This window comes from Parambassis ranga, chromosome 21 (genome assembly GCF_900634625.1).
Source record: "Parambassis ranga chromosome 21, fParRan2.1, whole genome shotgun sequence".
NCBI lineage: Eukaryota > Metazoa > Chordata > Actinopteri > Ambassidae > Parambassis > Parambassis ranga.
The window spans coordinates 11108920-11123659 of record NC_041041.1 but is presented as its reverse complement, the minus strand read 5'-3'; the positions used below and the strand labels follow the sequence as shown (position 1 = coordinate 11123659).

The 14740-nt window shown below is 42.9% G+C and overlaps 1 protein-coding gene across 2 annotated transcripts in view; it reads right to left on the bottom strand.

Moving 5' to 3' along the window:
• The window catches only part of LOC114426521 (FERM, ARHGEF and pleckstrin domain-containing protein 1), a 43920-nt gene that overhangs the window by 17947 nt on the left and 11233 nt on the right, over nucleotides 1–14740 (bottom strand). For both annotated transcript variants that reach the window (XM_028393992.1, XM_028393991.1), the window contains exons 3-5: nucleotides 1176–1280; nucleotides 1040–1082; nucleotides 816–894 (exon numbers count right to left, since the gene is read on the bottom strand). In XM_028393992.1, the coding sequence (XP_028249793.1) occupies nucleotides 816–894; nucleotides 1040–1082; nucleotides 1176–1280 (227 nt within the window). The remainder of the gene's footprint in view (nucleotides 1–815; nucleotides 895–1039; nucleotides 1083–1175; nucleotides 1281–14740) is intronic.

Genomic DNA, 14740 nt, shown 5'->3' with positions numbered 1-14740 from the left:
TGAATAATAAAATGAAGTGCGCATAGGGAAAGTGTTGCCAACTTTATGAATGCAGCAGATAACACAGTAATACCATATGCTTAGTTTTGCTGAGCGACTTCATAATAGTGAAGGGCCTCCTCTGGTAGACTATTGATTCTTATGTCTTAAAAGCAAAATGACATTGAACAAAATGAAAAAAAGATGATAAAAGAAGGGGAACACATGTTTCAAATAAATATAAATGTCAAACATTATTGTTATGATTATAAGGATTTAGTGGTTTTTGCCCTATTTTGACCTAACAACAGATCAAACCTGAAATGACCTGAAATTTTTCACACTGGAGGAGAAGGAGCCAGAATGTTTACAAAGAGTTCAATTTAATTATTTATTCGACAAATACTGGCAGCAATAATTTTTCAGAAAGATCTGTGACAGCGTGAGACACCAAATATGTTCAACAGTTCAAATATGTTGTATAAACACAACAAGGTCACAAGCTTTACTTTCCATACATAAATTAATTCTCCACTCTGACCCTGAAAATATGAGTCATGAGCCTGATTATGAACGGGGAAAACAGAAACCAGAAAATCATTAGCTGCACCCTAATCTCCATGAGGGCTAAATCAGAAACATGGCAGCCATGACATGTGAACTGCGTAGCTGAGCAGGGAATAAATCCTGCAGGAACCGCGCTGCATGTTTCATTAATGCTTCGACAATCGCAGCCATGACATATCATATACTAACACCCATTTCTCAGCCAAGAGGAAGACAAACACAGCGTACAGATGAAGGGAGCTGAATTACACCTGAAGAGGACAGCTCACCTCGTCAGCTCCTCAAGTAGCTGGGCGTGATCCGGGGGGAAGAACTTCACAGAAAACCTCAGGATTGTGTGTTTCGGCCCTGCAGTGGGATAGAAGAACACACTGTAAAGTTGCATCTCAGTGATTTGATAGCTATTCTCTGATGCATTCGAGGACCATCGGCTTAATTTAGCAAATTAACCCTCTGTGTTGAAGACGACTAAACAGCATTTTGAAACACTTACGCCTGAGCTGCTTGATGATGGGCTTGATGTGGTCTAACCAAACCTGTGGAGACAGAGAGAGAGAGAGAGAGAAGCATTACAAAAACAAATGTAGGCACGTTTAATATGACTGTCCATTTTATTTTCACTGTCTTACTATCATCTTCTGATGGTTCTGGAACTCCAGGCCAAAGTAATCCCCCTCAATGAGATTCATGTGGGAGCACACCAGGTCGAACAGCACCTTGCCTGAGGCTTTTTGCTGTGAACAGAGGAAAAACAGGGAACTCGGGTTAACATAGCACTCAACAGTAACAGACAGCAACCATTTTCTGTTTTAATCTCAACTATAGTTTTCTGCATTTTTGCCAAATGACACCAGCGTTTTATGTCTAAACCAGAATTTGACACCCTGTAACAGACACAAAAGAGCAGACAAGCACAAAAGAACCCTGCTTTATAGAACTGTCAAATGCAAGTGAATGTGCCCAAATACAAGATCGCTTTCTGGGTCTAAATTCCTCTGCTAGCCTTCCTCCTTCCAGCCAGACGTTCAAAGGCTCAGTTGGCCAATAAAGAAGCCCCCATCCTCCCTGCTGCTGCCAGAGGGGGGTGGACCTCAGCTTTGATCTGAGCTTTCAGTGTCACCGCTGTCACTGAGGGCGGCCCAGCAGCCTTTGAGGTTGATACAGTATCAGGATGGGATATGGACCCTCCCTATGCACCCCTGTCCCTGCTTACCCTGCATATAGCGCCCACAATCGCTTTGAAAATGACTCGGCTGCCCACTTTCTGACAAACACTGGCAATGTGACAACACACAAACCCTCAAATATCCACCACATCTTTGGAGACAGAGAATCGTTCCCATGTAAGGTCAAACAAATGTCAGGGATTTCCAGAGAAACGCTTCAGACAGAGCTCTGTCAGGCACACAACAGGAGACTTTCTCCCTCAATGCTTCCTCGTGACTGGTGTGTACTGGTGCTGAGCGTTCTGCATCCACTGAATGTGAATGTTTATAGGAAGGATAATGATCCAGGACTGTGTCAAGGAAGGTTTCTTTTCTACTTTTATACAAGAGGACACGCCTGCTACAGCTGCCTTACTTTAAATCTTTGTGTTTCACAGGCAAAGAATAAAAAAATCTCTGCCAGATTAGTAAAAGGGTTTACACACATCCACTACTAAATCCAAAACCTTCTCCAAACACCAGCCTTCTCTGTCCTTCCTGTGTAGCACCCCTGTCTCTCTGCAGGCTGTTTTCATGCAGCGCAGAGGGCATCCTACCACCGAGGACCAGCTGTTTCCATATGGTGATGGAGCTGATGAGGGAAGCCACAAGAAGGCTGGAGGGAAAGAGGCCATCAACACACACACACACATTATATCCTGCTGCAAACAGCACGCAAATCAACCCCTGAATGAATTCTATGTCTGAACAAATGTGCTTTGTAGAGGCTCCAGGAACAGCAGACAAAACTGAGCTGGATGTCTGAGGAGTGTTTCCGTCTTGCCGGAGCACTCTCATATCCAGCCTTATAAATCTGCTGTCAGGGTGAAAATGACCACGCAGAGCCAAGCAGAGATGGGTAAGGCAGGGGCTGATTAGAGCCGGGCAGTGCTTGATTAAATGCAGCTGTTGCAGACTGGAGTTATGATGCTGCCATTTGACACCACTGCAGCCGGCAACAGCTAAAAGAAGGCCGCCGTTAATGACACACAGCAGCACAGCTCAGCTCAGCTGCGATCACAACGCAGCCACTCATACACACTATTGCAGCTATGTAAGAATGAAACCCGATAAAACACAGCTGACTTGGGGTTATTAAGGCTGGATTACCAACCAAAATAAGGTTGGATGATGCAATATAGATGCTATTTTATTAGCCACACCTGGCTAAATGTGGCTAAATCCTTCTAATAGGTTATAAACCACTGATCCACTCCTGTCTGAATCCTGTCATAGAAGTAGTGCAGGCCTGTTGTATTAGATACACCTACCAACCTAATCTATATTACATGCAAACTACAAAGAGAAAGCATGTGGGCACACTGTATGCTGATTGTTAAAAACCACTGGCATTACTCTGGCTCTAACTACCTCCACTCCTCTGACTCTGGAACCTGTCGACAGGGATTTGCTCCCATTCAGGCACACAGGGTTTACATTTGGCACTAATGTTTAGTGATAAGACCTGGCTCAAAGTCAGTCCCATAATTCACCCCGTAGGTCTTGGATGAGGTTGAGGTTAGGGCTCAGTGTGAAGCCGGTTCTTTCACCCCAAAGTGGAAAAAAACAATTCTTCATGGACCTGGCTTTGACATTCTAAATCTGGAAAGAAGCTGGACCATAAGGCTGGAAGCACTCTACTGTCTGAAATATCACTGTATGCTGACTGTTACTATAGGAACCTAATTCAAACCACACAGGCGATACTTTCAGCCCTAAAACATCTGATCCTCAGACAGCAGACATTTTGGATCCTTCAGATGTGCACTCACTATAAATGACAATAACTACATTTCACTGGTTGACCTACCAAGCCTAAGCTAGCTGCTGCATTTGCTGCAGTATATTGCTGAATCAGACTGCTACATTAACCCATTACACAAGCTGATGGAAAATAACAAAAGCTCTTTTTATAGATGTAAATAAAGGGTGATTATGGTGAGACGTATCATTTGAACTTTGTAACTCATATGATTGAGTGCACGATTTAAACCATAGGAAGTCATCCTATAAATATATAAGAAACCCTGAATATTAGGTGAAAATATCATACCCTATCATGAGATCCTCTCATGACTAAATGTCATATCAGCAGTGTGGCTGACTAGCAATTTAAGCCAATTTAGATAACTAAAGCTACAAAGAAATGATAATTTACTGCGCTAATACACTTTACTTTTATCTATTCTGTGCATCTCAGAAACAAATTATACTAAATAAATTAAATAAAATCTGTATGATGCTGATAATGTAAAATGTGTAATTGTGTAACAATCCCACAAAGTTGAATGCTCCTTTTCCGGGACATGCTGCTTCACCATCAACAGAAAGGTTGCAGTCGTAGGGAAGCATCACACTCACTAGATGATATTTCTTTCATCATCTGCAAAGCCAAGAAAATGTCACCCATCTCCATTTTTATGGCCTTTATCTATAAAATCTAGTTTACACAGGAGCAGTCGATTCAATAGAGAGACAACGCGTCCTGAATCAGCGCTCTTAGTCCCGGACCAGACTTGCAGGGAGAGTCTGTCCAGGCTCATTAGGTTTGAACATAGGCTCATAGGATGCTACTACTGTTTACATGTGTATGAGCGCTGGTATGCCTGCATCGCTACACTAACCCCTACATGCTCCGGCTGACAGAAGAAGGCTAAATAAAGATGACAGCAATGTCTGCACACATGTCCGCTCGGGTTTGCTCTTCAGGGTAGACCAAATAGCCCCTCCACCACCACCACCACCACCACTACTCCTTGTTAGTAAGCTCCAGAAAAAAACGTACAAAGGTCAGATGTAAAGTAGCATTGTGCTCTCTCAGCTGCTCCCCTCCAGGAGTTTTTGGTACGGTCCGCTTCACCCAGCCAGGCAGAGCTTGCCAAACTTCTCGAGGGGTTGTGTGGTGGATGTATGGGGGGGTGGGGGTGGAGGGGGGTAGGTGCCACGCGTGGTAAACAGACTGCCAGTGCCTTCAGGCAACAGATAGACAAGAAGAACAAAGGGATTGGTGTGTGGCTGCATATCGTGACTGCACTAAAGAGGCTGATGCTGGATGGAGAATGATTTTAATGTTTATTTTGGTCCAGTGCCCCTGCAGGTTCAGTTATACCTTAGAGTTAATGGAGCAGTCTTCTTCCAGCAGGGGGGTTTCAGCTGTGACATTCAGCATCATCACAGGAAGCTGACTGAGGTCACAGATGAAAGAGACTGTGTGGCTCAAAGAAGGAAATAAGCAAATAGAAAAGTGGGTAAAGGTCATCAAACTATCCGCAGTGCTCCACTGATAAGACAGCAAACTGGCTTAGCTCATATAATAAAAGTGCTGATCTTATCAAAATTCTTGACTCGCAGAGAATGAAACCTGACTTCAGAGGATGTGTTCTGACCACTCAAAACTTCTGCATCATACATGAAGCAGCACTAGCGGTGGAAAACCCCAGGAAGGATACTGTTAAGTGAACCATGGCTCCTCTGATATGGCTGCTCAGGGCCGTTTACAGTAGCAGGCGGCTATATTCCCACACCGAGTCCTCCTTGTGCTGTTATTGAAAACATATGTGAAGACTACACTGACGTCCCATACTCCCCTATGTTCTGTCACAGGAAAGCAAAAAAAACAGCAGTATTTAAAGCACCTTAAAGCGCGCGTGGGCGTGAGCAGGTATATGCACTGTAAGTGAAGTGTAGGACAGAGAGGTCAGCAGCAGCTGAAGCTCATTGAGATTCAGGTCATGCTCTGCAAGGGTTCCCAGGGTGACTTGACTACTAGCGGAAAGCTGACAAAGAGAAAGAGACGCGAGGAGGGAGGCAAACGTACCGATAATCCTGTCAAATTACCTGCACACTCACAGAGCACACACACTATGTGTGACCGTGCATATGTTTACACCGAAGGACAGTTTTAATGTCATTAGATCTAATATCATCCATTTAAAGGCAGTGTTGTGTTTACAGGAAGTACTAGTAATAAAAAAATATTTCAGTATGGCGTCACCTCATGCTTTCCTGTCCTTTGTTTATTTTTTTTAATCCAAACTGCAGAAGAAAAATATCAACAAAAATGAAAGGGAAAGTGATGATAGGGCTGCCACAGCTGTCAGAGTCATTCTGTCACACTAGTCCAGCCTCCAGGCCCCAAGAGGACAACCATGAAAATAATATACCCTGGATTCAATAGAGGTTGAGGCTGAGATGGAGGTAGCAACTCAGCAACCACAACCCCCACCCTCTCCTCCTCCTCCAGTCTTGGACACCCCCTCATTACTTTGCCCGCCTGCCCTCCCAGGAGTCGGGTCTGGTGGAAACATATTGATTTTGCATAAAGAATAATTAAGTGTCCTGTTGTGACCGTTGTGCTGCTGAATATCTACCAGCGCCTGAGCTGTGTGCATTTGTGCAAAGACCTCCCACTGTTATCCAGAGCACCATAAATCAGCAGATGGATCTAACAGTTGTGGGTGAGCATCGTTACTGGAGACAGTAAACACACGGCAGCAGAGATTCAACCGAGCATGCCAACATGCTTTGCTATGTTTGCAAAGCGACGGTACAATGTTAACACACACTGATGCAACTCTACATGAAATTCTGTCACGCCTTCTACTAACACTGAGATCCTTAAAATGAGTACAGGGCAAGACAGGGGGGGTTTTAGGCAGTGGGAATTACTAAAAAGATTGGCCTTTTTTTTCTTCATCTGCCTAAATCACTTTCAGAGTGCTTCAAATTCTGGACCCATGCTGGTTATTCTCCACCACCACCTCCTTCCGGAGCCGAGGATTACTGTCACTCAGAGGGTGGAGGCGTCACTTCACATTTAGGATGATTCTCCATGTTTTAGATAAAGGCAGGCTGAAGACCTGAATAATGCATATTTTGCTGCTGTTACCATGAAAACTAAACGAAAAAGACAAACTTTCACAGTAAAAGAAATATTTTCCTTTAATCACTGCACCAGATTTTATCTAATGTTACAATTTTGATGCACATTAATATTCCACTATCATAATCAGAGGGCTCAGAATATTCTCATAACTTTGTTTTTGTGATTGGGTGTGGTTATAGAGCACCTTTGTATAGATGCATGTATTTCCTAATCAGAAAAGGCCACTTCTTTTTACCTTAGGAATCAAAATTTTTTTTGTTCAGGTTTCCTTTTTTTTGTTAATAATCCGAACTTTTACTTTACTTACATTTCTCAGCTTTAAATCCTTTTATCAAGACGATAACTGTTGACTGATGACAACAAGTTATGTGCAGCCTTAGTACAGATCCATTATGGTGTAACACAGTCATTTTTGTATATTTCCTGCACTTGCAGAATTGAGATTTCCCTCCCACTACTGTGAATACTGTAGAGCTCTGTAAGTGTGCACACAAAATCAATAGGTTAATTAGGAGATTAATTAAGTGTAACTGTAAGAGACACCTCCTACAAGGTCAGGCCAAGAAAGACACAAGCCTTTCATATATAATCTCAAAGAGGTCATGTTTAAGGTTTTATTTCCTGTAACTGACCCTGTAACTGTTACAAAAAATAATGGTCATTACAGAATACACCAGAGAGTTAGAGGTAACATCAGATGTGACAGTGTAGTTGATGTTGGATATAATTACCAAACAAATGCAGCAGGAGAATGACGATCTAAATTAATCTCAGCACAGAAAAATCAGAACGGAGGGAACAAAACCACGAAAATGAAAACAGAAAGTGGCACACAGCCCTCGTTAGTCCTCTGCATAGCTAACTGGAACAACTGGAACCCCTAAAAACACACACACACACACATTCAATCCACAATCTGTCACAGCCTGCCAAGGCCAAGTACAAACCAAATCAGGGCTACCGTCCAGGTTCATGCACCTATTCCCACACACCACTGACTGTGACACCAAGTAATTTCTGTTGTCCTCATTTAAAAATCAGCAGTACTGGGACACTGAGACAAACCTCAAATTATTATCATAGTGTGGTAGGAGGCAGAAGAACAGCTGATGATTCATCGCTGTGTGTATCGACTCGGGCAGACCAGGTACAAGTTACTGCTCCTTAAACATCCGTATGAAAAATGTCATATCCAAGTTATGTTAATCTACTATAAGTAAATGAGCCACTGTGCCAGTTTAAACAGCAGCCGGCTAAAATTAGAGCAGACATGCCGATCTACATAATCGCTGTGATGTCTACCTATGTGTGTGAGAGAGAGAAAAAAAGACAGTGAGGCAATAATATGGGATGTCATCAAACACTGTACATTAGCATTATTAGGAACATAATTAATGTAGCTCCTGGAGCAGCAATGTTCACAGCTAGACATTCACAGAGACATTAATAATCCAAACACGTACAAATGCAAAGGCAGCAACAACGCATCAAAAAAAAACTGCCAAATAAAATTCAGCTTTAAGTTTAAATAGCATTCTGACTCTGGTTTTTAGCTTGGCGCAGACATTTTGCTGCGTTTCACTGGCTGCTGAAGTCAACTCCTCCAGCCACCGTCATCAGTCAACACAGTTAGTGTAGCTTATCCAGCAGCTCATCATGCAGGTTGGTTGTTGGATGATTTTTAATACTAGTCACAGACAGTGGATGCTGCCAGAAGATTACGTCTTCTAATTCTCCTTCTTCTAGGGCAGAAGAATGCTGCATTGACTTCCTGTACCATCTTAGGGCTAGCTAGTACTAACTTAAGTAAATATCTCTGCAACACAAAATATAGTCTGTGATAGAGCATCAGCTGATTTTTTGCTATATGCCTGATTCAAACTGATGAATTAGGGCAGCAGGGGCTCAGTGGTAGAGCAGGGTTGTCCAATAACCAGAAGGTTGGTGGTTCAATCCCAACTCCTCCCTAGTCATTGTGTGTCCTTGGGCAAGGCACTTTACCCGCACTGGTGTGTGGCGCTACTTGCTGGCAGCCTTAAGCAATTTCCCTTCTGGGATTATTAAAGTAGAAGAAGAAGAAGGTAGGTGCAGTTTATTTACTTATTTACAACCCTATACTAAGTAAAAAGTAATGTCAAAGGGAAGTCTTCTGCTGACGGGCATCACTCTGCTCATGATTTCACACTGTTGAAGCTAACTGCCGCCACACACTCTGGATCAACGGCTCAGAGAGAGCAGCTTTCCTCCTCACCCCCTCCATCCAGACCACCGCAGATTTGTTTGAAGTGGGTCACACTGTGAAAAAGATGAGACTTGGGTGTCTGTGTGTGATGTTGCAGACATTCCTTCCATGGCTGGAGCAGGTCTCTGAGGAATGTGCTTCTGCTCTCCTGCTGCATGTTCCTTACTTCAACCGTAATCTCCACCAGTAATAAATAATGACAGCTGCACATGCTGCTTTACTGGTGAGGCAAATCAATTGGCCTTCTCCAGATTAGCCTTAAACTACTTAGCCCTCAGAGCAGCAAATCCAGAGGCCCTCTGCCCTGTGATGAAGTCAGTTAACTCTACTGATGATAGCCATTGTGACCTGACATCTCAAACTTTGTCAGACAAGGCTAAATATCTGCACACACACAGACAGCATGCTGTGTCTTCTTCTAGTATCCAGTAGAGAGCATGCTGCACTGTTCAGCTTTACTCTTTATCTAATCCAGCAATACCTGGATTGACAAACAGTCTAATTTTCTAACATATAGTTTAAAATCAATTGAATTAACTAAAGATTGTTGTATAAATGGTTTAATCAATAACTAAACAAAATCTCCAACAGTGCTCTAAGCCCCCAAAAATCAATATGTCAAAGATCACAGTTAAGCTTTTTAAATATATTCACATTGAACCCTAATTATCGTGTGGACAGTCAGCTGGGATTTCCCCATCAGAATATAGTTGACCTTAGAATACGCCTGAGAGCACGCCTGCACTTCCTGTGGATGAGGATTAAGGTCAGCAGCCAAGGAATCCCTCACAGTCAGAAAAAAAGCGCAGATAATTCAGCACACATAGTACAGCACGACGCCTACTGAATATTAACTACATGGTCATTAGATACTGTCTTTTGGCAGATTGGATAAGACAGACACTGATTTTAATTCAGTGTCTTTTTCCTGCGTGGTAACGACACACACGAACACACAGACAGGGATTACAATGTCAATGAGATCAATGACACTCTGAGCCAGATCTGTATTTCTGAGCAGACTGATCTATGCTTTTTGAAAGTTCCTGCAGACTGTGATCATCACCGATGCAGGCTTGTGACACTAATCATGCACATATGTGATGTTGGAATAATCAGAAAAATGAGAAAAAAAAAGTTTCCCACTCAGAATTTGAAGAAAAAACTTTGCAAAAGTTTGATATATTTTACATAGTAACACTCTATGTCAAGATCTCTGCAAATCATGTACCTACATTTTATTATATTGTATGTTTTGCTGACTGACAGCATCAATGTTGAATGAACAATAAAAAAAAAACAACTTCCCATTTGGTTCCCAACTATGCTCCATCCTTTTGGTCTGTCAGAATGATGGCAAAATAATGACAGGTGGATCACTAAATTGATCATTAGTATAAATCATCTGGGATCCAAAATGTCCCACAGGATTATTGAAATTAAATATACATCAGTTCATGCAACATGAAGAGTGAAGGACACAACACCACTGTTCACTGGGGAGGCCCCTCATAGTGCCTCCATTATATCCTATCAAAGCAGAAGAGTTCAACAGCTGCCACATTAGTTACACACACTAGTGGTGAGATACAAACAAATGTTTCACTGCATGTGTTGCTGTAGTGTTTTTTGTACTCTGGGTCGACAGAGATGGAAGAACTGTGTGTGTGTGTGTGTGTGTGTGTGCGAACGGTTGCATTCTTAGTGCATTGACTTCAGAGTTACAGTTATTTTGACACATGGCATTCACAGCTGCATCACACAGCCCCCTTTTAAATCTAGCACCATTTAAACATCCAGCCCTCTGCTTGAACCACCCTGTGGCAAAAACATCTACACTCCAGCTCCACAGAGTGACAAATGTGGATGCTGTCCTGAGGTGAAATCTCACGTTCAAAGTTGTCGCTGGAAAAACTGCGGCAACAAACAAAACAAAGCCAGCACACAAATGTGAGAAAGCAGCCTGGGTGAAGGCAGCTGTTGCTGTGTGTCTGCGGGCCGCCGGGTCCTGTAGGAGTCCAGGAACTACAGAACAGCTAACCATGGCAAGAAAATGTGATTCCTATAATCTGAGAGAAATACTGCTAAAAGGAAGCATGTGGTTAAGGTTAAATAGTGAGTAATTATCTTCACTTAAAAAGACAGTATTTTAACCATTCTATGGTGAAAAGTGTGCTCTACTTTTAGAGACACTGGTTAGGCCTGTTTCTCTATGCAATAATGTTATAATTACTGAGACCATAATCAGCATATTTGGAAGTTAAAATACACAGGGTGTAAATGCCACACCCTGCTTATGGCTTTTTAAGCACACCCAAAACCATTTCCATCTAATACATGGTTAAAAACCAGCAGTGCTTTCACTATGAACACACTTGCACTCACACATGTCTGGCTCTGGGAATGGACACACTAGACTCACGCTTTTTAGAGTGCAGAGGTTTGAGGGTTCTCAGAGAGTGAAACCACCCACTCTGACTAATTTAACAATTCATAAACAATGGATGAGTGGTACTGTTTCTGTAAGAGGTTTAAAACACCAGCTCTCTTAGATGTGTGGGGTTTAAATGTAACCACCAAGTGAGGTTAGCATGCCAGCTGAGGTTTTTTTAGTCTCTCGGTACTGGCTCACTTTTTAACTAGTAAGGATTTCCATGGCAACCTCATGTATGCAGCATGGCTACTCTGCTCCGGGGGAGGCTGAAGTCTGCTGGCCAACCACTTCTGTGATATTATTCTTATAGACTGGTGCACACGGGAGCAATGAAACAAACTTCTCCATCCGTGGAAGTGATTCAAAGAAGACTTGCTACCAGACTACAAGCACACCAACACCGCTGTCAGTTGACATTTGTCGTCAAAGTTGGACAGCTGCATTGATCCCATGTGGCATCCTGTCTGCTGAAGCTTCCAGAAGGTTGGTAGTTCAAGTCCCTGCTCTGACTGCATGCCGATGTGTCCTAGGGCAAGACATATCCCTAAGTGTGGGAATGTGTCCATCTTTTCTTTCCACAAGCACCTCGTTGCTATGACAGTTGCAGGGGGGGGGGCATCAAGGAGCTGCCCAAAATTCTGAACAGAAATTCATCCCAGCATCTGACGGCCATTTTGAAGCAGTTAATCGCTCCTCCCTGTACACAGCATGGTAAACGATGCGTGATGAGCCTGAAATTCTGCCTGACTCTAGAAGCGGTCATGCAGCTCAAAAATTGGCCTCAATCATAGAGTGTAAGTTCAGCTTTATCTACACACAGATGCATGTGTACACACAGGTTAAAGAAGTATCATTTACCCACTCTGTTTAGCCAGTGGGATCGCGTTAGATTGCACAAACCTTAAATTTGGCAGATAACTTAAGCCAGGAGGCAGACGGAAAAACACAGCGTTAACAGACACATTTTATAATTCAGTATTCAACTCTCTCCTCACTCTTATTTTACAACCAAAGCAGTCACTGCAAGAGGCAAATTCTTATATCTTAGATTCTTAAATCTCACTATGCAGTAATGAACATTTTGGCTCATTGAGAACTAACACTGGCCCCATTCAAACCCCATGGTTCACATTTAAATGTGCAGTGTAATGGCATCACTTACATCGCAGTCATCCAAGTGTAATTTCACTAACCAAATATATCTATATTGAGCTAAATGCTTCCATGCTGCCTTTCTGTTTAAAGGAGGTCAACTAAGAGGATGTGCAGGGGCACCCAGACGACCTTACTATGTTATAGCTTCAAATGAAATGAGACCACAAGACCTGTGTCTCCAGCAGGAATGTGAAAACAAGACCATCTGACTGGACTGTACCCCAAAATGTGATCAAATATCTGCAGAATATGCATGCAGTCACAGACAACACAACTCACAGGAAATGCAACCTTTACATTAAAATGCAATATAATCACCTATAAGTGTAAGGCAAGCTGCAGTGTGTGAATATAATACTGAATATGTCAGCGCATCATTCAGCTCCTACAGCCAACAAGGACACCAACAGGAAGGAATCATTATAAAGGCATTGCCATGACAGGTACTCTGTAGCTGCTGTTGAAAGGCACCAAAGACCTAAAATACTCTAAGAGTACCGACCCCCGCTGGCTGTATGAAAGCAGTCATCCTCAGGAACAAATCCTTTTGATATCCACTGAGGGGCATTCCCACACTGGCCACCATTGACAGACTTTCCTGCATCATTGATCAATAGAGACAGCGAGAAGAAAGGCTCAACAGTTTAGATGTCTCCGAGGTCAAAGGAGTACAAACACATGTTAAAAAGAACAAAAAACTTAGTGAGAGAACCTGAGTAAAACTATGTGAGCTTGGCTCTAGGACAGATGAAGTGCTATGGTATTCTCCACGGTAGATTATGCAACAGTTTCCTTTTTAATAACGAGGGGTAAGGAAGGGCAGAGCTGTCAAATCAGTACCTCTCCAGCGGGCATATGTACAGCTGAGGTTCCCGGTATGAGATTTCCCTCCCTTCCCATTTCTTTTCCCCCTTGTATCTCTCTCTCTCACACACACACACTGATGTCCCTCCTTCAATCTTTGCTTCATTCACCCTGACTCTCCCTCCCACACATCTCCTCTATCTACCCAAGAGACCCCAAATTCAATTACTACCGGGGTGCAGTGGGAGGCAGACTCAGCTGCACAGGTACAGCCGAGAGGAATTCTGATATGCAACATGTCAGGCAAATGCATCATGGGAGTGACTTTACTGCAGGCGGGGCTACAGGACTGACTGGACACAGAGAGCGAAATGCAGCAATTTCTGTTTTAATTATCATGAGGAAAGCAGACCAGCATATGTGGTGCAGCCGCTACCCTTTTCCAAAATGATAAGAACCCTTCAGGAGAGCGGTGCAGTAAAGGTGAAGGCAGAGTACCCAGAGTAAAATAAGGCACCACAGGATAAGGATAATCCCATGATATCACACGGCTAGTCGTTTCTGACATGTTAATTAGCCTCCTGAATCTCAATGACTTATTCATAATTCATTGGGCAGTGTTGCTGTGAAGCTCCTGCACAGCTGAGGCAAAAAAAAAGAACTAACTCCCACGAGGGTTTCACCCTTTATTTAAGACCAGGAGGACATCACAGAGAAAATGCAGGCCAGATATGTGCAGCCACACCCATCATGTGCTGTGATGTCAGTGGGATGCAGTGCCACAGTTCAAGAGCTTAATGAGGGGATCAGAAAGTCACCATCAAAGGGCTGCTCAGTCAAACAGTGTATTTGTGCATAGACATGAAAATTCAGAGAACTCGCCTTCCTCATCCTTTCTCTATAAGACTGACAACAGGCAAATAGTCACATCGAAACACAGAGTCGACTGTCTGAACCGAATAAACATGAAGATATTCCACAAAGAGACATCCATCTTGGTTACCATAGGAACAAGACTTATTATAAAGGCATCAGTTGTCCCAAAGCACCTGTGCACGGTATAGAAAGCAGTGCAGCATAATGCTTGCAGACATAACCTGACAGCGTCAGCGACAGCTTTCATCAGTATCTCTGTTTCACTGTTGTCCTTCCAGGAAACAGACTGATGCGGGGTAAATGTTATCACTATTACAGCAGGCCTGTTTGCTTGTGCTCCATGGGAAATGGAGAGGTGACATATGATGGAAATATTTATCATTCAGCAGATGATGTTCAAACTCCTGCCATAGAAAGAAAGGGGTTTTTCATTCCAGCTCCAGTTAAATCATTTTCATTAATAAATGCCACAAACCCAGCTTAGCCAGATGACTTTAACTGGACTATCTATTGATTTCCACTCTTTCGTTTATACTGTTTAAATACATGTGGTTAACACAAAAAGTCATCATTGCCAATTGCCCCCTGATCAC